The sequence below is a fragment of the Astyanax mexicanus genome, chromosome 10 (assembly GCF_023375975.1).
Source record: "Astyanax mexicanus isolate ESR-SI-001 chromosome 10, AstMex3_surface, whole genome shotgun sequence".
Taxonomy (NCBI): domain Eukaryota; kingdom Metazoa; phylum Chordata; class Actinopteri; order Characiformes; family Acestrorhamphidae; genus Astyanax; species Astyanax mexicanus.
The window spans coordinates 16,607,153-16,630,723 of record NC_064417.1 but is presented as its reverse complement, the minus strand read 5'-3'; the positions used below and the strand labels follow the sequence as shown (position 1 = coordinate 16,630,723).

Genomic DNA, 23,571 nt, shown 5'->3' with positions numbered 1-23,571 from the left:
CAAGGAATTCAACAGAATGGTTGTTTGAATGCTTGACACAAAAATTAACCGAAATTGGTATGGTCGTATGTATGTTTTCACAAATTGTACTAAAGATGGTGGGTGTTAACAGAGCCCTGAATGCAAGTTTCAAAGTAGACCTGCAAAGCCTGCCCCCCAAGGTCTCTCTCTTCCCTTACACACACAGACTATAGGGTTGCCTGCTACAAAAGGACAGGTCAACCAATATTTAAAAGGCCAAACCCTTATGGTCAGAGCATGGGTTAGGAGCCGGTCTGGTCAGTTGGCCCACTTCCCACTTCTCTTGTTCAAATTCTTGCAGGAAAATTATGAGAATTAAGTGGAAATGTGTCAAAAACTTAAAAATAACCATTTTGTTGAATTCCTTGACCCAGAATTGTATAGAAACGTGTGCTCATTGGTCTTTACATCAGGAGCTAAGCCAATTTCTTCATAATTTTTTTCAGGTTCAAATTTGGGATAGGTGTAGTAAAGGGTTAAAAATAAACCCCATGGGACATTATTTTATCCTGGTGGGGAAAAATTCTGTGTTTCCCCCTTGTTTCCATCATCAAGACTAATACATTTGCCATGAAAAGTACACATTTAAAATGATCAGGAATCTCTTTCCATATATCCATGCATCACTCTTTATTTTTCTGCCTTTATTTATTTGTTTATTAATTTATATATTTATTGATTTATGTATTTCTACATGTATTTATATATACATATCTTCATTTTTTTGTTTAATTTATTATTAACATTTCTTTATGTATTTATTTACCTATTACCATATTTCTTCATTAATTTATTTCTTTATTTCTGCATTTGTAAAAACGTAAGGTGTTGCTAGGTGGTTGCTAAGGTGTTGCTAGGCGGTTGCTAAGGTGTTGCTATGGTATCTGGGGTGGTTGCTAAGGTGTTGCTAGGTGGTTGCTAAGGTGTTGCTCTGGTATCCTGGGTGGTTGCTAAGGTGTTGCTAGGTGGTTGCTAAGGTGTTGCTAGGTGGTTGCTAAGGTGTTGCTCTGGTATCCTGGGTGGTTGCTAAGGTGTTGCTAGGTGGTTGCTAAGGTGTTGCTAGGTGGTTGCTAAGGTGTTGCTATGGTATCTGTGGTGGTTGCTATGGTGTTGCTAGGTGGTTACTAGGTGATGTATATGCATAAATGAGATTAAATGGTGTTTGCATGTTGCTACGCAATATACATCAATCAGCTATGCACGCTAGGTTGCTCTGTCCGTTCAGGGGTGTCCAAACTTTTGACCAATAGCTGCTTTATCCAATAGCTCCTCCATACACTCACTATACTGGAGTTCTAGCTACCTGTCCTTCGATCTAGCTGCCGTCCTCCGATGGGCCCCATTCATTCCTATGGGGCCACTTCGTACGACAATCGTACGAAAACCATACATCGTAATGTTTCGTGACGCATATTGTCGGAAAGAACTCAATAAGTTTTACAGGTCCTCAAGGTTTCGTCTTTGTATCTCAAAAATTGTGACGTACACAGGCATGCGAAGTTCTGCCCATTCATTTTCAATGGGCAAAAAAATGGACACTTACGAAGTTTTTACGAAAAACGTAAGTCCGATCGGAAAGCTGTATACAAGCCCACCATTCCCGATAAGGACGCACGTTTTGTCTTTTGAACGAAGTCGATATTTCGAAAACTGCGGCACTAGTTAACCGGATTAACCACACTAACTAGATTGCAGTTAATCACTAGATAACCAGTTAATCTAGTTAATAGATAATCAGATAATCTAGTTAATAACTAGATAACCAGTTAATCACACTAACTAGATTGCAGTTCCTACAGAAACTGGTGTTGCTACAGAAACTGGTGTTGCTAAGGTGCTGCTAAGTGATTGCTAAGGTGTTGCTATGGTATCCAGGGTGGTTGCTAAGCTGTTGCTAGGTGGTTGCTAAGGTGTTGCTATGGTATCTGGGGTGGTTGCTAAGGTGTTGCTAGGTGGTTGCTAAGGTGTTGCTAGGCGGTTGCTAAGGTGTTGCTATGTTATCCGGGGTGGTTGCTAAGGTGTTGCTAGGTGGTTGCTAAGGTGTTGCTATGGTATCCTGGGTGGTTGCTAAGGTGTTGCTAGGTGGTTGCTAAGGTGTTGCTATGGTATCTGGGTGGTTGCTAAGGTGTTGCTAGGTGGTTGCTAAGGTGTTGCTAGGCAGTTGCTATGGTATCCGGGGTGGTTGCTGGGGTGTTGCCAGTTGGTTGCTAGTTGGTTGCTAGGTGGTTGCTAAGGTGTTGCTAGGTGGTTGCTAAGGTGTTGCTATGGTATCTGTGGTGGTTGCTATGGTGTTGCTAGGTGGTTATTAGGTGATGTATATGCATAAATGAGATTAAATGGTGTTTATACATCAATTAGCTATGCACGCTAGGTTGCTCTGGCCGTTCGGGGGTGTCCAAACTTTTGACCAATAGCTGCTTTATCCAATAGCTCCTCCATACACTCACAGTACTGGAGTTCTAGCTACCTGTCCTTCGATCTAGCTGCCGTCCTCCGATTGGCCTCATTCTTCCATTGAGGCCACTTCGTACGACAATCGTACGAAATCCGTACGTCGTAACGTTTCGTGACTCATATTGTCGGAAAGAACTCAACAAGTTCTACAGGTCCTCAATTGGTTTCATCTTCGTATCTCAAAAATTGTGACGTGGACGGGTGTGCAAATGTTCATTTGTTCATTCATTGGTGTTCATTACAGGGAGCTTTTAAGTTCCATTCATTTCATTCATTTATTCATTCACTCATCAGATAAAAGTGAGTTGAACTGTACAGTTTAATGTAATAAATACAATTAGCCTAAATTAATTAATTACAGAGCATGTAATTAATTTGTTTGTTTGTTTGTTTTTTCATCACTTGACAGCACTATTTTTTGACAGGTACGGTCATCCATACAGATCCATCAGCTAGGGGAGCACCATCTTCAGGTGTGTGGTGTTTTCTTTAGGGCAAATGGTGTAATGTGTAGATGTTTAACAATGACAGAAAATATGACAAAAATGTCTGTGTGTTGGGTTTCTCCCGTTTTCAACGTCTGTTAGGGGCTGTTGTGGGCCAGGCATAAAGCATCTCACTTAATGTGGTGATATTGTTGCGAGTTATTAGCCTGCTGTAAATTACCAAGAAGTACAGGTGATAAAGTACTGTAACAAAGCAAACTGCTTTTCTAGTTACATAATGTTTTTACTTTAACTGAGGTGTTCAAAACATGTTGATGACATTCAAATTTTGATCCCAGGTCTTGATTCAAAAATGTAAACATGATACCTTCTCTCAGTTCAGCTGTCTGCAATACTGACTGATTAGCCATGGAAACTCCAGAACTTCCGCTTGAGGTGCGTTCAGCTCTCTGTCAAAAGTGAAAGAACACAAGCAGGCTTGTTTTTCTGATTATCTCATCTACCAGTTGTCACTGTATTAGCAGTCATATGTTTTTTGTTCCCCTTGTTGCAGATCATTTCCCATATCCTAAGCTTTCTTCATGCATCCGACCGAAAAGAAGCCTCACTGGTCTGCAGGATCTGGTATGAAGCAAGCCAGGATCACCAATTCCAGGTTGCTTGCCTTTTTACCTCTTAAAATGTTTTGTATATCCACGTCCTAATTCTTGTTTATTCAGTAACTACATTAGGGCTGTCCCTAACGATTATTTTTTAAACGATTATTCTAACGATTATTTTTTTCGATTAGTCGACTAATCTATTCATTGGGAAACATATTTAAATAATTATTATTTTACGTTTTAAAGCAAACGATAAATTACTATATTTATATATAATAACAACAACAACAACAACACAAGCCTACTAAACCAAACCCCACACTTATAATCACTTACATGTACAGCACGTTGTTTAGATCTATAACGCTAAAAATGGATAAGCTCCCATACACCACAACCGTGTGTTGTTTTCTGTGACCGCTAGATTTTGTGACCACTGGCAAGTAGTTCTCAGCAGACCGGTGCACTGGCCGATTCGAAACGTGTTCGTTTCTAATGTTTACCCCGACTGGCCAAAACGGTTCAGTTTAGGGCTGAGGGTAAGGTGTAGGTATAGAAAGCTTCCGTTTTGCCAATGAACGCTCATAACCGTGAGCACTGGTCACAAAATTCCGACGGTGACAGACAGGGGTGTAGCAACAAATTCAGGGCCCGCTACACTCTCAAAGTCAGTGGGCCTCTATCCATGCCAGTACACAAGGAACGTGAGCGAAAAAATAAAAACCTGGATTTTCATGGGCCCCTCTCCCTACTCGGGCCCTGGGTAGTCAGGTCCACTTTTCCCCCCACTACCACGCCCATGGTGACAGAATACGGTGTGACACCGCAGCGCCGACGGCGCTAGCTAAAATAACTTAAGGCACCTGAACTTATGAATAATGCTACTGTTTCTGGAAACTATATATATAAATATAAACCAAAAATGTATAATTTCTGCCTGTGGCAGGTTTAAAACCTTTGGTAGACAGTCTTAAGTCTTTTTAAGGACACCCGCGGAGACCCTGATGTAAACGGTAACTTACTGTGTGACCCTGTTGACATAGTGCTCCTGGATGTTTGCGCTTCAAGTGCTCCTTTTGCACATATGGCAGAGGACCACATTGCCTTTTGCGTGAAATGCTCCCAAACTTTAGATGCCCGCTGGCGTTTTTTTTGTAGCTGGAGATTGCTCTCCGGAGTCCAAGCTCTCTAGAGCTTAGATTCTCTGCCCGAACCCGACATGACCCGAGGCCCGCCCGTAAATCCGACCCGGGCTCCAGAAAATAGTCCGAGATGTAGGCGTCTGTTTTTTAATTATATTTTTATTTAAAAAAAAAATAACGAAAATAACGAAAACTGAAAGTGAAACTAAACTAATTTATTTATAAGCGCTGTTTTCACTACCGCAGTTCTACAGCGGGGGTGTTGTGCCGATTCTGTCCGCGAAGCGGGAGTCAGATTTAGCAGAGAGTCGGATTCGGCACAAACGCGGCGGCACCTCGCGGTCCGCGGTGTCAGTTGTAAGCGCTCGCGCTAGCCGCAAAATACGGCAGAAAACACTGAGGGAGCTGCAGAATTATGAATGGGACTAGAATAGGAGCACGAGGAGATCAAAGAGAACCTTCACCTGTGAGTAGTTCTCACCAGAACACGCAAATCTCTCTCTCTTTCTCTCTCTCTCTCTCTGTGTCTCTCTCTCTCTCTCTCTCTCGCACGTGAACTCCTCCGCGTTTGACCTGCAGAACTGTGTTTAGCTGTTCTTAAAAATCATTTTAATTAAATAATAGTTCTATGCTTCTATGTTAGTGTTAATTAACATAATTCTGATCATATTTCGCTCATTAAAACAGCCCGAAAACAGCCAGTTGGAATTTTTGGGCCCGATCTAACCTCTAATGCTCTCCACAGGCGCCGCCATGTTTACGACGCGCCGACGCACGTTATGTAAATCGATGTATTTTTGTAATCGATGACGTCGATTATGTCGACGCGTCGCCCCAGCCCTAAACTACATAGTTAAAGTTGCAAGAATATAAAAAAACACAGCCCATAAATTCAGTATGTGAAAACTGCTGTTTTAAAATCATTGTATTTTTGTGAGTCTTAAAAATAGCTTTGTTTTAATACCAGTGCCATTCCACAAAATGGGTGCCATTTTTGTCCTCAGGAAATTACATGTATACATGTGCACACAACCTGACTTTAAAATACATTTTTTTATTAAGCATAGTGTTTTGTACATTGACATAATTGCAAAAGTAAAATATGTAATTAAACATTAAAAAAAAAACTACTTAGAACACCTGTCTATTAGTGTAACACATTACCCCATCTGAAACATCTGGAACATTCTACAAGTCACATCTACAACAGGAAGTGACATCAGCTGGTTCTTTTGAAGATCATGGGAAGACCAAACTTAAGCTCCCTCATTTGTTTTTCTGTATATTTGATCTTATTGTAACTGACTGAGGTAATTCTCAACAATCTGTCCTCCTACCTAAATTAATTCTTAGATCTTATTTATTTTTAAAATACCAATTTTAGGGAAATCACTAGAATGTGTTCAGTGTCCTCACATTATTAGCATAGCCACCATTTAGCCATTTTATTTATGTTTTTGCTAATTCTATGCTAAAATCTCATTCCTGTTACTGTTACTTTCAGTTACTCAAAACATAAAAAAGTAAGTAAAAAAGTGAGTTCCAGTAAAGGAATGAATATTGTCCCCTGGTTTATTGATATATTAATGTGAACATTAGTTAATGTAAACCACTTTCTTACAGTTCTTTTTGTCATAAATATTAATTATTTTAATATCCAGTCAACAATTTCTTTAAATTAAAGGCTTTCTTGAGATAAAATTAAAGAAATGAGTGGACTTGCTTTTAAACGTTTTTTGAATGTCACAGCATGAGTTTTGGTAACAGGACAGAGAAAAATGTAAACATCTTCAGCTTAGAAACCTTGTAAAAAATAGTAAAGCTGCCTGAGCCAGTACATGTTTTGAATAGTTAAAAATATGTGTCATTAGATTCAGAATTGAAAAAAGGTTACATATTTTAGATGGAAGAGTTACAACAAGCAAATGGTACCCATTCAGTGAAATGACCCACCAACATTTCCCTCAACTACTACCATACTGTTTACATTCGCTCAACCTTTATTTTTCTCTGAGGTTGAGGGTGACCTCACATTTTAAATATAATGGACAGGGATTGCCAATACAGCAAATAAAAAGCACACAAAAGTAGTATGTGTAACTAGTATTAGATGATCAAATAAAAAGAGAAAAAAGGTAAAGTTTTTGCACTATTTTACTTTGTTTATTTTAGTTTCTTTTTTTATTTGAACAGCACTAATAAAAAGCTTTACCTCAAGGGTGAATGTTCTTTTTCTACATTATCAGTAAATAATGATTGAAAGTTATTTGCCTAGTGATCATTTGTGTCATAGTTTCATTATTGACCCAATCAAGTTGGTTTTTATTTTGAATCATAAAACTTTTGCTTTAATAATTTTTCATGCATCATGCACTTTATTTCACTCCTGGTGCAAGAAATCAAGCAGTTCAGCTTTGTTTGAAGGCTTGTGACCAACTTACATCTTACATGATTAAATTCTAGAGGTTTTCAGTGGGGTTTTCTGGTCTGGAGATTGACCATCAATTTATTTGAATGTCAGTCAGAAACCGCAGGATGACATCAAGACACCTATAAAAAGAGGTGCAAATGGCAGCTGGGGTGAAGTGCATGGAAAGAACAGTTTAAAACAATCTCTTAGAGGCAGGACTCAAGCTAGAAAAATGACTTTCTTCAATCAGAAGCAAAATTTGCAAAATATCATAAGAAGCTATAGAGAACTGGAGTAAGATCATTTTTCTGATGAGTCCATTTTTCAGCTTTGTTCAACACCTGGCCATCAAATGTTTAGATGGAGACCTGCAAAGGTGTACAAGCCACAGTGTCTTGCTCCCACTGTAGGGCTGCAGCTATCGATTAATTTTGTATTCGAGTGCTCTTAAAAAAACGTTTGAAAACAAGACATTTCACTTAATAATGAATGACCAAGTCTAATTACATCACTAAGACTAATAATATATACCGAAAATACCGCGCTCTGAGTGTTTTTAATAACGATTACCCGAGGCAGAGAAAATTGATCAATTCATTTTTTTAATCGAGTAACTCGATTTACTGGAGTAATCGTTTTCACCCCAACCCACTGTGAAATTTGGTGGAGGATTGGTGATGATCTGGAGAAAGCGCAGTATTGTACTTCTCTTTCTAACATGCTCAGATGCATGAATCAAGCCGCATACAAGTTTATCCTGGAAGAAAACTTGCTTCCTTCTGCTCTAGCAATGTTTTCCAATTCTGAGGACTGTTTTTACAGCAGGACAATGCTTAATTCCACACAGCCAGATCAATCAATGTGTGGATGAAGGACCACCAGATCAAGACAGTGTCATGGCCATCACTCCAGCCCTGAACTCCATTGAAAACCTCTGGAATTCAATCGAGAGGAAGATAGATGATCACAAGCCATCAAACAAAGTTGAACTGCTTGAATGTTTGCACCAGGAGTGGAATAAGTTCACCCAAAAGCAGTGTGAAAGTTGTTTTTTTCTAAATGAATATAAAGTTGTTTCCTTTGCATTATTTGAGGTCTGAAAGCTCTGCATCTTTTTCAATAATTTGACCATTTCTCATTTTTTGCAAATAAATGCTACAAATGACAATATTTTACTGAGGAATTTTGGGAGAAATGTCATCAGTAGTTTATTTTACTTTATTTTACTACAGTAGTTTATTTTATTATATCATCAGTTCATTTTACTCAATACCTATAAATAGTTAAATCAGTTGTCCAGCTCACCCCAAACAATCTCGATTTGGTTCAGGTCCAGTGACTGAAGGACAGGTCATTTTTTTAATTAAGTACATAAAACTCCACGTGTTCATTCGTCGTTTTGATGCCTTCAGTGAGAATCTACAATGTAAATAGTCATGAAAATAAAGAAACGGCATTGAAAAAGAGGTGGGGCTTGCAAAAAGTATTCATACCTCTTGATTTTTTTCCATATTTTGTCATATATATTCTGTCAATATATATTTTATTGGAATTTAATGTGACAGACTAACACAAAGTGGTATACAATTGTGAAGTGGAAAGAAAATTATTCAGGTTTCAAAACATTTTTTTAAATAAAAAACTGAAAAGTGTGGTGTGCAAAAGTATTCGCATTGCCTGATGACTGCTAATGACTAAAAAGAGTCCACTTGTGTGTAATATAATCTCAGTACAGATACAGCTGCTTCGTGATGGCCTAAGAAGTTGGTTTAGAGAATATTTACGAATAAACAGCATCATGAAGTCCAAAAAACACACCAGACAGGTCAGGAATAAGGTTGTGGAGACGTTTAAAGCAGGCTTAGCCTATAAAAAGATTTCCCATCCCATTAATCCATTATCACGAAATGGAAAGAGTATGGCACAAATTTAACCTACCAAGACAAGGCGTCCACCTAAACTTGCAGACCGAACAAGGAGAGCATTGATTAGAGTTGCAGCCAAGAGGCCCCTGATCACTCTAGATGAAATTCAGAGAGCCACAACTCAGGTGGAGGAATCTGTCCACAGGAAAACTTTATTTTATATCCAATCTTTATGGAAGAGTGGCAAGAAGAAAGCAATTGTTAAAAGCAAAAAAAGTCCCGTATGCAGTTTGCCAGAAGCCATGTTGGGTACACAGCTAACATGTGGAAGAAGGTGCTGTGGTCAGATGAGACCAAAATTAAAACATTTTGGTCACAATGCTAAAACACTATGTGTGACAGAAAATTAACACTGCACATCACTCTGAACACACCATCCCCACTGTGAAGTATGGTGGTGGCAGCATCATACCACGGTATTTAAATATGGTGACGGTATTGTAAAATAGTGACGGTATATTAACCACGTGACGTGCCAAATCTGTACCTTGAAAAACGGACGTTTAAGACATTCTTCGCATCCACAATAAAAAAAGAGCAGTAGGAGGGTAAGCAGTTGGAGCTCCCTGATTGGTTATGGGTGGGGCTTCTCACTGAGGAGATCATACAGCAAAAACTCAATAAACTCTACAGGTTTCACTAATTTTTCGCCACAAATAGCCACATTTGTGCTGAAGTGACAATAAATCCCTAACAACTGAAATGATCAGATTTATCAGTTTATCCTGCAGCATGGGGTGTTCAGTGTGAGTTACTCCAAGTTACAGCTGTTTTCTTAAATATTCCTCATCTCCTATTTCTCTACAAAACAGTTTTTTTTATGTCACTCACGCTCATATTCTAATACCATGCAGAATTCTGCAGTTTCCTCAGAGTTTTCTGTCATTATTTCACAGCTAGCTCCAGCGCTGTAAATATAAGCAATTCCACGGACCGCGCTGCAGACATCTGAACCCCGGCTCTCCTTCGCCAGCAGAAACGGCACAACACCACCCGCTGTTAAGCTGCTGTAGTGGATACAGCGCTTATAAATAAATTAGGACTATTATTGATATCAAGAATTTTAAAATCAGGTTTGTAGACAGAATATTTAATATTGAATAGAGAGTTTAATACTCCCTTTTGTGTTTTACCTTCATAAGAAATCCGTTTTCGCTTTCAGTTGTTTTTTTCTCAGTTACGCTTCTCTCGCTCTCGCTTTCAACTTGAAAAGTTTCTAGCTATTAGTTTTGACCCTGTTTTTACGGATGGGCGGGGACTAGTCGGTCATTGGCTGCTGGAAATTAACCCCGCCCATTAAGGTCATTCCAACTCGCTCTCATCCTCAAAAAAACCCGCGACTTATGGCTCGTGGAAAATGGCGAACCAGCAAGCAGAGGTAAGTTAAGTTGTCTGTTTCTGATTTTTCAGCTAAGTTAACGATCATGTCTTTTAACGTTACACTATAGGTAGTTTTATAGGAGTGTAACAGTACACGTATTCGTCCCAAACTGTCACAGTGCGGGAGTTCGCGCACTGGTTCACAGTGCTGTAGATCACAGGCGAGCTGCAGCCTGAAAACTGGACACCGCTGGAGCTCTTCAGCCGCTTTTCCACTGCAGGGACAACTGGTTATGAACGCCTTGCCGCCGCGGTGTTCCTGGCTGGTTCTGACCCGTTAGCTTAACAATGCCAGCAGCGCCCAGGTCGTATAGCGACGCTAAGGACGCAGTAGCATTGCCCGGACCGGCTTGGCTCGGCTAGCCTTTAGCGGCTCTGTGCCCCGGGTACGGGGAGCTAACCCTGCAGACCCAGTTCGGGTTGTAAGCGGCCCGTGAGAAAAAGCCACCTGAACAGTTCCTCTCTGTGCTCAGAACCGCTCGGCCAAGGGGCTTCAGTGTTTGGGCTGCAATACAACGTCTTTAAGTTCCATTGTTACTAGCTATAAAGTTACTGAAGCTGAGGCTTTGCAGAATGCCAGTTATCCCTACCTACTAATAAAGCTGTTGTTTGGGGGAGAAGATTTGGCTTAAGAATTATTTTAAATATAGAATATATAAAACTTATTACAGAGCTTTATTTTGCATACAGATTTGTATTTTACAATAATAAACATAAGAGCTTTATATAACGGTACATGGAGCATTCTGTTCAAAACTTTTGGGAAGTTGATTTAAATTGAGCTTCTTCACCTACAGACAGTCCACAACACTCTAGTACTAACCTTTGTGTTGTGTTTGAAAGCTAGCTGGCTATGCTTTACATAACTCTACCTGAAGCACATATGTTTAATATTACTTTCTTGTATTTCTCTTTAGGATTTAAGTAGACCGATATTACAAAGGCTTCTGACAAGGATACAGGATGCTGTTCAACACCCGCTGGATCTCAACTATCTACACTTTATTTGCAATCACGAGTTAACATTCATTGCATCCCTTTCAAACCAAGTGAGCATTCTTGAAAATGTGCTTGGTGCTCTAGCAAATCTAAATGCAGTTGTGACCCAGAAAACTGAAGAAGAAAGTATCCCTTCTACAGAAGTTGAGGTGTTTGACTCTGGAGTGGGACGTCCAATGTTTAAAATAAATGAAGACAAGTTGCAAGAATTGGTACAAATGGATCTATCAGTCCCATGCATGTCAAAACTTCTGGGTGTCTCCAGAAAAACTGTAAAGCGTGCTTTAAAAGAATATAGGATTTCATTGAAGACCACATACAGCAATGTGACTGATGACCAACTGGATCTGACATTAAAGAATGCAGTCCTAACATTGGTCCTAGAATGGTGAAAGGCAAACTTCGTGCTCTTGGACATCGCAATCACATGGACCAGAATATGGGAATCCATGAGACGTGTGGATGGAGCAGGTGTCTTAAGTAGAAAGGCAGGGTCGGCCTACGGTTGTGTGGTGCGGCGGGTGTACAGTGTACCAGCTCCAATGTCCCTTGTTCATCTTGACACAAACCACAAACTTATAAGGCAAGTCATATTCCCCCATATACATTATGTTGGTAAAAGTATAGCTAGTGGGATAATTGGAAGGACACACAATAGTTGGAGGTCTGTAGCAATTGACTTATTTTACACTGACAGAGCGAGTTGCTTTCATTCCCAATTGTTTCCACTGTGTAATATCACTGACAGTTGGTTGGGAAATATTTAGTAAAAATTTCCAGACTGAACTTCCTGTCACGGTAGAGTTCACTGAGAGCAAAATGTATTTTGCCTGATTTTGTGTTTTGGGGGTCTGAAATATGAATGTTAAAGCCAGGTGTTAAAATGTCCAGGGCAGCAGATCACCACGATCTTTGATTAGTTTGACCTGTTCCAGTATTGAAGGTCTGATGTCCACTGTCATTTTAGACCCATTAAACCTATTAATTAATTATTATGTATATTATTATTTATTTTCTGTTCGAACAGGGAAATTATTAAAATTAGCTGTGATCCTAATCTCTCTCCCCCCCCCCCCCCAGATATGGATTGGTCATATTTGGAGCAATAGATGGCTTCTCAAGAAAGGCAAGTTAATCTGTAAACATTTTCAACTGTGTTTCTGGGCAAGTAATTGTAACCCACGCAGCAAATGTGTTGGTGCAAATGGTTTATTAGTAACATTTTTTAAACTTTCAGCTATTTGCAATAATCCAATCAAACAATAAAATTCAACCTAACTAATATAACATTTTTTTTCTCCAAATTCTGCTGCAGGCTGTAGTTTCTCAGCCCTCAGAAAATAATTTCTCATAAGAGCAGACAACTACTCAAGGTTGTATCAGGTGTGATAAAACTCCTTAAACATCTGGACTGATTAGGAGTTTGTTTACTGTGACATTTAAATGTATAGCTAGAAATGTGTCCAAAATAAGAGACAAGATCAGTTATATTTTCAAATAAGCACAATTTATAATGGGTTTTGATTATATCTTTAATGTAGCTGTCCAAATTAATTAAAGCAATTAGCAAGCTTTTCAAGGAATTAGGAATAGGACTGGACTAGAGCAGGTATTCTTGGCCCTAGTCTTGGAACCCTGCTCATTTTTGTTCAAAATGTGCTTATGTCCCATTCATGTAGATAATGTACTTGGGAGCAGCATCAGACAACAAAGCATCCACTGCTCTATGCTTTTTCCTTCAGTCTGTGGAGAAGTACGGTGTTCCAAACAGGTTTGTTGCTGTTGCATTCTCTGGAAATATTGCATATTATTTTGTGATGTTTTGAAAACCTAATGTCAATTCCTTTAGTTTGGTAAGTAATAAAGATGTACAATATGAGTAATGTGTTTTGAGAAATTCAAGCATGTAAATGTAGTATGGTTGCCCTCAAAATACGATTGTAAACAGTGAATTGAGCATAATGGGACTTTCAAATTTATTTTAAGGTGTAGTCATATATTGGCAATATAATTATACATTATCTTAAACTAGCAATCATCAGCTCTGCTCATTGTGGCCTTTTTTGCAGTGCTTTGCTCCAACATTCATGTAACACAGGGTCTTTCTAATCTGCCAAACAGCATTCTAAATTGTTCTTGTAAGGAATTGTGCTTGTTTAAATGTATATATGTAAGGACAGGATTATTGTAACATTCTGTGCATATGATTTCTAGGGTTAGAGCAGACCAAGGCTGTGAAAATGTTGATATTGCTAGATGGATGTTTACAGTCCGTGGCTGTGGGAGAGGCAGCTTCATGTCAGGCAAAAGCGTTCATAATCAAAAGTAAGTGTCACCTTGTACATGAAAGTCCCATGCAACCAAATTATTATATATTATGTTATATTATTACCAAGAAATTAATTCATACACCTTTTAACAACCAGTTACACTGGTCAGATGCTATTGTGCTTGTTGGTCAGTTTTCCAAAAATCCTTACTCAACTTGTGCGCATGAAGTCTTTTTTTCAAAATCAATCAGTTTCACATTACTTCAAATACTAAAAATTAAATCTTCCCTTGTTTGTGATAAACAGAATTGAGCGCCTGTGGAGAGACCTGTGGGTGGCAGTCACCAGTACCTACTACGACGTGCTTCATAGTTTGGAGGAAGAGGGCTTGCTGGATCTGGCTGACAGCATTCACCTGTTTGCTGTACACTACGTCTTCCTGCCTCGGCTTCAAGCTGACCTTGAAAACTTCTCTGCTGCTTGGGACAACCATCCTCTGCAGACAGAACAAAACCTAACCGCCAACCAACTGTGGGAGATGGGCTACATTCAAAATCCCATACCACCCCCCCCCCCCCCCCCCCTGTGTAATCTCTACATAAATATTACATGAATTGTTAGGTTAGTGTTAACAATTGTTTTGAGAACTCCAGTTTGAAATGGGATGTAGTGAATGATCATAACTAGTACTAACCTTTGTTTAATAGCCCACCTCCGTTTGCTCCGTTTGCTCAGCCTTCAGCAATCCAGCTATTGACATTTCCCCCAAGCAGGTTTACAATTCTAGCTATAGGGCATAGCCTTGGAATGGAGGTGGGCTATTCAACAAAGGTAAGTGCTAGTTATGAGGTTTCACTACACCCCAAGTCCAAGAGTTGTCCTTCAAGTGTAACTCTGAAAAACATTATGGAGTAACGCATTGCTTCTATACAGGGTCTCTTTGACATCGAGATTGAAAGCCAACAGGCGGAAGTGAATGCAGGAATTGTGCTGCCATCGGTGGCATGCCCTCTTAACAGCGAAGGCCTAGAAGAACTTGCCCAATTGATTAACACCAGTGGGCCATCCCAAGACCATGGTCGAGACATTTACATTTCTGTCTTAAACTATGTTTTGCATGAAAACACAGTGTAAAATTAAGTTACTTGTACTAAGCCAGTGGTGTTGAACAGAAACTTTAGTTTTAGTAAGACATGTTTTTAATAAGAAGATCAAAACTGTACAAAAATAATATTTTAATGGTTTTTGAACATTTAATGTTTTGTTATGCAATGTACATGTAACGTTTTGTTACACTATTAAACATAAAATGACAAACTGCCAGCTCATGTTCATCATCTCATCTTTTTCTGAGAAGTAGAAGATCTTTGGTAAATGATAGATTGGCATAGAACAGAATAACAAACAGACTGAAAAGGTTTTGGTAATTTCTCAACCCTTGTGCTTAAGGCCCAATGTCCTTTACACTAGTGTGGGTTTTTTTTTGGTTTAAAAACAAACATAGAAATTAAATTAAGGATGGACTTGACATGAAAGTGTCTCCAGAACTAGAACTGACAAACCCTCACGAGCAATAATGGTGCAACACTGACAACAACAGAGTGAGCATCACAATTGTGATAGTAAGTGAACTGCTAAAAGCCAAACTGTAATTTAAAAAAATCCTGTAGAAACCTGAACCACATCTTACTGAATCAAACAGATTTTGCTGAAACTCTTCAAAGTTGTTAAGGTGAGCCGTGGGGAAAGTAATTGTTTTAGTACACGCACTCACAATTGGGTAGCAGATAGTGTGGTCTGGCATGCGGTCTAGGCAGTTGTGGTCAAAACGGACCACTATCCTAAATCTCTGTCGTTCTGACAGAAGCAGGTGCCTGTGAGACTGCCCTGTAAGCCACTGCATCACTTCAGGCACAGACAACTTCCCTTTGTCTTCAGGAGCAGCATCTTAACACATGAAATATTAGAAAAAATATTATGTTAAACAATTCATAGATGATATTAATATCAAACCAATTATGATCAACCTTATTTCCATCTACTATCTTTAGGACCTCATCTAGGTAAACAGTAATTTAAAAATGGTACTGAGGGCTAGATCATATTTTCTTGACAGCTATTTATTCTTCAGGAAATCAAGCTACAAGACCCGACTAAAGTGTTAATGCTTGTGTTAAATATTTGTTTAAAATGTAGTCTTTCAGTTGAGAGTCTTGTGTAATACATGGTTAGTCAAAAATCACATTACAAGATAGGCGCTGGATCATATTATGAACCCACACCAGAATCTGTCCAGAAATGTTCCGGACATAGCCTAAAACATGTGGCCCTCCCATCACCCATTACTTGCTGGGGTCATTTTCTCTTTTGCTGGCTTTTGACTCACATGTACACAATTCAGCAAGATCAAATGTTATATGCAAAGTCTCTTAAGTTAAACTCTGCACAGACGACTAGGTGCATACCCTCAATGTCAAGTAGGAAATCCTGAAAGAAGTTGAGGATCTCCTTTTCCTTCAGCTGCTTTAGAGTACCACTCTCACTCATCTCTGGTGCAACACTTAAAACAATATAGTGAGAATCCACCTAAAGAGAGTGATTGAACAAGGAGTTAGGTGCAAATCACATTTATTAGCTGCTAAAGTTCTCAGAACCCTAAAAAAAAGCACTTTCAAGGCCACTTTTCCAGTACCACTTTGAGGAGGTAAATTCGGTAACGCTTTCTTTTACAGTACCCTAAGTTCTAGGTATTAACCAGGTAATAGTGAGGTACAAACTCTGAAGTACTAAGTAATTATTTTGGGTAACGAGATGGTAAGTACCAGGAAAGTCTTGCCTAATTACACTGAAATATCTAGGTATTAACAGGTAATAGTGAGGTACAAACTCGGAAGTACTAAGTAATTATTTTGGGTAATGAGATGGTAAGTACCAGAAAAGTCTTGCCTAATTACACTGAAATGTCTAGGTATTAACCAGGTAATAGTGAGGTACAAACTCGGAAGTACTAAGTAATTATTTTGGGTAACGAGATGGTAAGTACCAGGAAAGTCTTGCCTAATTACACTGAAATATCTAGGTATTAACCAGGTAATAGTGAGGTACAAACTCGGAAGTACTAAGTAATTATTTTGGGTAACAAGATGGTAAGCACCAGGACAGTCTTGCCTAATTACACTGAAATGGAACTAGGTAATAAACAGGTACATGGGTGGTACAAACTCTAAAGTACTAGGTAATTATGTTGGTTAACAAGATGGTAAGAACAAGGACAGTTCAATTTAATTACACTGAAATGTCTCACAGGTTCTAGGTAATAACCAGGTAAGTGTGAGGTACTAACCCCAGTAACATGATGATAAGTAACAATACAGTTTCCTTACACTGAAATATCTCGCAGGTTCTAGGTAATAACCAGGTAAGTGTGAGGTACTAACCCCAGTAACATGATGATAAGTACCAATACTGTTCATTTTAATCAGTCTCTATTTATTTGATTTAAAAATAAAAGGTCAATACCTGATAACAGAGAAGAAATAGCTTATTTCTCTTTACTGAGTTCTTACCATTTAGTTCAACAAATAACCCTCTGTAGAACATCCTTCTGTAAGTACCATATAAAACACTGTGTAACTAACAGAACTTTCTGCTTAATAAAGGAGTAAAAGGACTGTAAAAGAAAGCAGAGCTTATTTTTCTGGTTTTACTCAGTTCTTACCATGTAGTTCAACAAATAACCCTCTGTAGAACATCCTTCTGTAAGTACCATGTAAAACACTGTGTAACTAACAGAACTTTCTGCTTAATAAAGGAGTAAAAGGACTGTAAAAGAAAGCAGAGCTTATTTCTCTGGTTTTACTCAGTTCTTACCGTGTAGTTCAACAAATTACCCTCTGTAGAACATCCTACTGTAAGTACCATGTAAAACACTGTGTAACTAACAGAACTTTCTGCTTAATAAAGGAGTAAAAGGACTGTAAAAGAAAGCAGAGCTTATTTCTCTGGTTTTACTCAGTTCTTACCGTGTAGTTCAACAAATTACCCTCTGTAGAACATCCTACTGTAAGTACCATGTAAAACACTGTGTAACTAACAGAACTTTCTGCTTAATAAAGGAGTAAAAGGACTGTAAAAGAAAGCAGAGCTTATTTCTCTGGTTTTACTCAGTTCTTACCGTGTAGTTCAACAAATAACCCTCTGTAGAACATCCTACTGTAAGTACCATGTAAAAACACTAACTGTTACACTCCCCAGGCGTGGGTTAGGCTATAACAGTTTGCGACCCCGGGTGAGCAGGGCCTAGATCAGCTGAATACAGGATACAGAGAAGACACAGTGAGACGGTGTTTCCAGTGAGTTCTCAGCTTAATCTCTTTATTTAACAACAAACACAAACTAAACCACTTTTACTTTGGTCTCTTTTCTCTTTCTTTTGCAGTTTCACATACACATGGCATCTCATCTGCATTTTACATACATTCACAGAGAATCCTTTTTTTTTTTTTTACTTTTTTTCAGTTAACAAAACTCTGTATATCACAGTACATATTACCTTTACTTTTTAATCAGCAAACCCTCTTAATACTGTTTCTACACAAAAAAAAAAAAAAATATATATATATATGAATATAAAAATACTACTCTATATTAATACATTTACATATGCATACATAAACCAATACTCAAACTTCTTTCATATTAACACACTACATTACCGAAAACACCTTTAACTTTTACTGAGCACACTAACTACATCTTAGTGCTTTTAAATCTCATTTTAAGCAGAGTTTCTAATATTTGTATCTGCATAGAGTGTATAGAATTGACCAAAGTATAAAACTTGAACAAAGTGTATAAAAACATGATTACTTAGAGAAACCTTAAACTGTAGCTTATCTAGCTGTAATAACTCATTATTGTGGTTGGCAGAGGCTCTATATTTACTTTAACAAGGCCAAACTGGCTCTTAAAAAGAGAATAAAATTGACTTGACTTTTAATAAACATGTATTTAACTAACAGCGACTGCTAATGCTAGCGTAAATGTATAGAGAAACAATAGGAATGAAGGCGCGAAATTAGCCCGAGCTACTTTGAGAAACAGCGACACACGGGCACAATTACCGAGCGAAAATAGCTAAAACTAGAGCGCGAACACACGAGAGATAATTACAGGCTTAAACACGGTTATAGAGCGAAGTTAGCGACCGAAAGAGCGAGAGGAATAACAGCGGGGAGCCGGTAAGGCGCGCGGTTAGCGGGGGCAGTGGTTAATGCTAGTGGCAGAGGCAAGAGCGCCGGCCAGGCGCGTGGCTAGCGGGCCGCGGGAGTGAATGCTCCCCGATGCTGAGCGTCCACCAACACACAAGACCATAGCGGCTCATATTACACAGCAAAACCTTTTAACGAACATATACACTCAAATATCCCTGTTATAGTGCTTTGGAAACATTTATACTTGCACAGTTCCACATATTTCCCCACCTGGATACAGAGAAGTCACGGTGTTCCCAGTGTGAGTTCTCAGCTGAATCTGAGACCCATCTCCTGTTGCTCACCTAAGCCACAGCCTAGCGCCCGCCCCCTGGCACTGCTCCCCCTACAGGACTGGATGTTTCACGTTTCACATACAAAAACCCATTCAGAAACCCAAAAGAATATATATTACATGGTACTTACAGAAAGTTGTGTCACATTTAAGTAGTTATTATATATATATATATATATATATATATATATATATATATATATATATATATATATATATATATATATATTAAAATATATATAATAACTACTTAAATGTGACACAACTTTCTGTAAGTACCATATAAAACACTGTGTAACTAACAGAACTTTCTGCTTAATAAAGGAGTAAAAGGACTGTAAAAGAGAGCAGAGCTTATTTCTCTGGTTTTACTCAGTTCTTACCATGTAGTTCAACAAATAAGCACTTCAAAAAGAACAACATACAACTTCAAAACAAAACAGAACTGTTTACTGTTTATTATTTATCTCTTTTTTGACACAACCAAGCATGCATTACTGAACTTATATACACTGCTCAAAAAAATAAAGGGAACACTCAAATAACACAATATAACTCCAAGTAAATCAAACTTCTGTGAAATTAAACTGTCCACTTAGGAAGCAACACTGATTGACAATCAATTTCACCTGCTGTTGTGCAAATGGAATAGACAACAGGTGGAAATTATTGGCAATTAGCAAGACACACTCAATAAAGGAGTGGTTCTGCAGGTGGGGACCACAGACCACTTCTCAGAACCTATGCTGTCTGGCTGATGTTTTGGTCAGTTTTGAATGTTGGTGGTTCTTTCACACTCGTGGTAGCATGAGAAGGACTCTACAACCCACACAAGTGGCTCAGGTAGTGCAGCTCATCCAGAATGGCACATCAATGCGAGCTGTGGCAAGAAGGTTTGCTGTGTCTGTCAGCGTAGTGTCCAGAGGCTGGAGGCGCTACCAGGAGACAGGCCAGTACACCAGGAGACTTGGAGGAGGCCGTAGGAGGGCAACAACCCAGCAGCAGGACCGCTACCTCCGCCTTTGTGCAAGAAGGAACAGGAGGAGCACTGCCAGAGCCCTGCAAAATGACCTCCAGCAGGCCACAAATGTGCATGTGTCTGCACAAACGGTTAGAAACCGACTCCATGAGGATGGTATGAGGGCCCGACGTCCACAGATGGGGGTTGTGCTCACAGCCCAACACCGTGCAGGACGCTTGGCATTTGCCAGAGAACACCAGGATTGGCAAATTCGCCACTGGCGCCTTGTGCTCTTCACAGATGAAAGCAGGTTCACACTGAGCACATGACAGACGTGACAGAGTCTGGAGACGCCGTGGAGAGCGGTCTGCTGCCTGCAACATCCTTCAGCATGACCGGTTTGGCAGTGGGTCAGTAATGGTGTGGTGGCATTTTTTGGAGGGCCGCACAGCCCTCCATGTGCTCACCAGAGGTAGCCTGACTGCCATTAGGTACCGAGATGAGATCCTCAGACCCCTTGTGAGACCATATGCTGGTGCGGTTGGCCCTGGGTTCCTCCTAATGCAGGACAATGCTAGACCTCATGTGGCTGGAGTGTGTCAGCAGTTCCTGCAAGATGAAGGCATTGAAGCTATGGACTGGCCCGCCCATTCCCCAGACCTGAATCCGATTGAGCACATCTGGGACATCATGTCTCGCTCCATCCACCAACGTCACGTTGCACCACAGACTGTCCAGGAGTTGGCGGATGCTTTAGTCCAGGTCTGGGAGGAGATCCCTCAGGAGACCATCCGCCACCTCATCAGGAGCATGCCCAGGCGTTGTAGGGAGGTCATACAGGCACGTGGAGGCCACACACAATACTGAGCCTCATTTTGACTTGTTTTAAGAACATTACATTAAAGTTGGATCAGCCTGTAGTGTGTTTTTTTCACTTTAATTTTGTGTGTGGCTCCAAATCCAGGCCTCCATTGGTTAATAAATTTTATTTCCATTGATGATTTTTGTGTGATTTTGTTGTCAGCACATTCAACTTTGTACAGAACAAAGTATTTAATGAGAATATTTCATTCATTCAGATCTAGGATGTGTTATTTGAGTGTTCCCTTTATTTTTTTGAGCAGTGTATATACAATGAAAGCTGAGGACAGCTTTTATTGGGGTAAGCAGCTTGCGGGCAGGAGCTTGCCTTCGCCCCCTTGACCCTTCCAAGCCACTTCAAATTTTCTATTTCTCTGATCTTACTATGTATAGGTACATGTTTGAGTAAAATGAATACTGTTATTTTATTCTATAAACTACTGACAACATTTCTCCCAAATACTAAATAAAAATATTGTAATTTAGAGCAGAAAATGAGAAATGGTCAAAATAATGAAAAAGATGCTTTAGTGCTTTCAGATCTCAAATAATGCAAACAAAAGCAGTTAATATTAATTTAGAAACAACTATAATAATGTTTTAAGATTTCAGAAATCAATATTTGGTAGTTTTAATAACCCTGATTTTTAAGCAGTTTTAATTTATATATATAAGTTAAATATATATATATATATATATATATATATATATATATATATATATATATATATATATATATATATATTTAACATGTAAGACCTTATTCTACAAATTATGTTTAAAAAGGGGGTAAATACACATATTCAACACTTTATTCTTATGGTATACTTTTTCACCCTTAAACCTTGTAACATGCTCTAATGTCTTTAAACATATGGCCAAGTATTCCATTCCTGTGCTGTCTTCCTAGTGAAGAATTCCACTCTATAAACCTTAAATTAATTTTTAGGGATTTCTCAGTCAAATAAATAGAGACTGATTAAAATGAACAGTATTGGTACTTATCATCATGTTACTGGGGTTAGTACCTCACACTTACCTGGTTATTAGCTAGAACCTGTGAGGTATATCAGGGTAAGGAGACTATATTGGTACTTATCATCATGTTACTGGGGTTAGTACCTCACACTTACCTGGTTATTACCTAGAACCTGTGAGATATTTCAGTGTAATTAAATTGAACTGTCTGGTTCTTACCATCTTGTTAACCAACATAATTACCTAGTACTTTGGACTTTGTACCACCCATGTACCTGTTTATTACCTAGTTCCATTTCAGTGTAATTAGGCAAGACTTTTCTGGTACTTACCATCTTGTTACCCAAAATAATTACTTAGTACTTCCGAGTTTGTACCTCACTATTACCTGGTTAATACCTAGACATTTCAGTGTAATTAGGCAATACTTTCCTGGTACTTACCATCTTGTTACTAAAAATAATTACTTAGTACTTCCGAGTTTGTACCTCACTATTACCTGGTTAATACCTAGAACTTAGGGTACTGTAAAAGAAAGCGTTACCGTAAATTCTATATTGTGTCATGAAGTGTTCACCCCCTAACAGATTTATTGTTTTCCTTATCATAATATTTAAGATAACCCAAGGAATTATAAAAAGTTGTTTGATGTATTTCACTAAAGGAAAAAAAAAAGATCCAAACCAACCTGGCTGTTTGTATATATACATAAAAAAAAAAAAAAAACACTTTTCAGCAAAAATGGAGAGTTGTATCTCATCTTCCCACAGTTTGTTCCAAATCAACAATTTCAAGCATTTTCATGCACTTCATCCAAAATTCAAGCACTTTACTGGTTCCATTAGGAAAGTATGGGGTCATTCATGTTTGAGTGTAACAGTGATCACTGCAAAATTTTCCTGCCCAGCTCTTTGTGACTGATGGAATAAACAACAAAGAGTGTTTGTGAAACAAGTTACAGCCTACCTTCTCCACATGGCCAATCACAAAAAGATCACGGCAGTGCTCTTGGTTTTTCTCCAAGACAGTCAAAAAGTTGTAGAGATCCAAACCATCTCGCAGCTGTCTCAACATTGGGGGGGGGGGGGGTAAGTGCAAGAGGTAAGGTCTTCTGCTTCCTCGATCTGGAATGAGGTTGTTTCTATTTACAATTAACATACAAACATTACTGGTGCTATAAAAAGATAAATAAAGGATTTAAAGAGAAACATACCCTTTCTATCAAAGGGGACAACTCCAAATCATGGACATTGTCTTTGGTTACAGCCATCAGCTCACCAGTTGCCAGGAAGTGATAGCACCATTCCTGCAGAAAACAAGGGGCTGGGCCACCTTGAGCAAGGCTCACTGCGAATACTTCCCCTGCAACTCTATAAAAGAAGAGATAAAATAGCCCCCCCAAACATTACAGAGAAACATGGAGCTCTTTCAAAATACTAAGATTACAAAACACAGGGTTCAACATAAAACCTTTACATGCAGGAAAAAAACTAAAAAGGCATACTCAATATCAACAATTATGTGAAAAGAGGTAAAACAATGTTAAAACATAATATAAATGTATATTACATCACA

General features: G+C 38.8%; 2 protein-coding genes and 1 long non-coding RNA gene across 11 annotated transcripts in view; 2 read left to right on the top strand and 1 right to left on the bottom strand.

The window, feature by feature from the left end:
* lrrc29 (leucine rich repeat containing 29) overlaps nt 1-23,571 on the top strand; it is a 76,521-nt gene that overhangs the window by 21,533 nt on the left and 31,417 nt on the right. Inside the window, exons 2-5 of one of the 8 annotated variants that reach the window (XM_049484520.1) lie at nt 2,885-2,948; nt 3,063-3,153; nt 3,260-3,356; nt 3,475-3,576. In XM_049484520.1, coding sequence (XP_049340477.1) covers nt 3,330-3,356; nt 3,475-3,576 — 129 coding nt within the window. In that variant the 5' untranslated portion in view covers nt 2,885-2,948; nt 3,063-3,153; nt 3,260-3,329. The remainder of the gene's footprint in view (nt 1-2,884; nt 2,949-3,062; nt 3,154-3,259; nt 3,357-3,474; nt 3,577-23,571) is intronic. The other 7 variants (XM_049484523.1, XM_049484524.1, XM_049484521.1 and 4 more) reach the window with 7 other exon arrangements.
* LOC111196515 (uncharacterized) lies at nt 12,520-14,972 on the top strand. Of its 2 annotated transcripts, XR_002652153.2 has the most exons (5): nt 12,520-12,762; nt 13,059-13,150; nt 13,594-13,704; nt 13,956-14,480; nt 14,525-14,972. It is a non-coding gene; the product is annotated as an uncharacterized LOC111196515 (long non-coding RNA). The 2 variants fall into 2 exon arrangements; XR_007441076.1 differs by lacking the exon at nt 12,520-12,762 and having other exon boundaries at nt 12,773-13,150.
* On the bottom strand, nt 14,868-23,549 carry LOC111196516 (uncharacterized). The gene is made up of 4 exons (XM_049484537.1): nt 23,210-23,549; nt 22,963-23,120; nt 16,115-16,235; nt 14,868-15,596 (listed from the first exon to the last, which is right to left on the bottom strand). The coding sequence occupies exons 2-4, from the start codon at nt 23,068-23,070 to the stop codon at nt 15,214-15,216; spliced, it is 612 nt and encodes a 203-aa protein (XP_049340494.1). The 5' UTR covers nt 23,071-23,120; nt 23,210-23,549; the 3' UTR covers nt 14,868-15,213.

Coding starts and splice junctions, on each gene's coding strand:
- LOC111196516 (XM_049484537.1), bottom strand. CDS start 23,070: ATGTTGAGACAGCTGCGAGATGGTTTGGATCTCTACAACTTTTTGACT. Junction 16,236..22,962: donor TGATTGGCCATGTGGAGAAG/GTAGGCTGTAAC, acceptor CACTCTCTTTAG/GTGGATTCTCACTATATTGT. Junction 15,597..16,114: donor TTTCCTACTTGACATTGAGG/GTATGCACCTAG, acceptor TCATGTGTTAAG/ATGCTGCTCCTGAAGACAAA.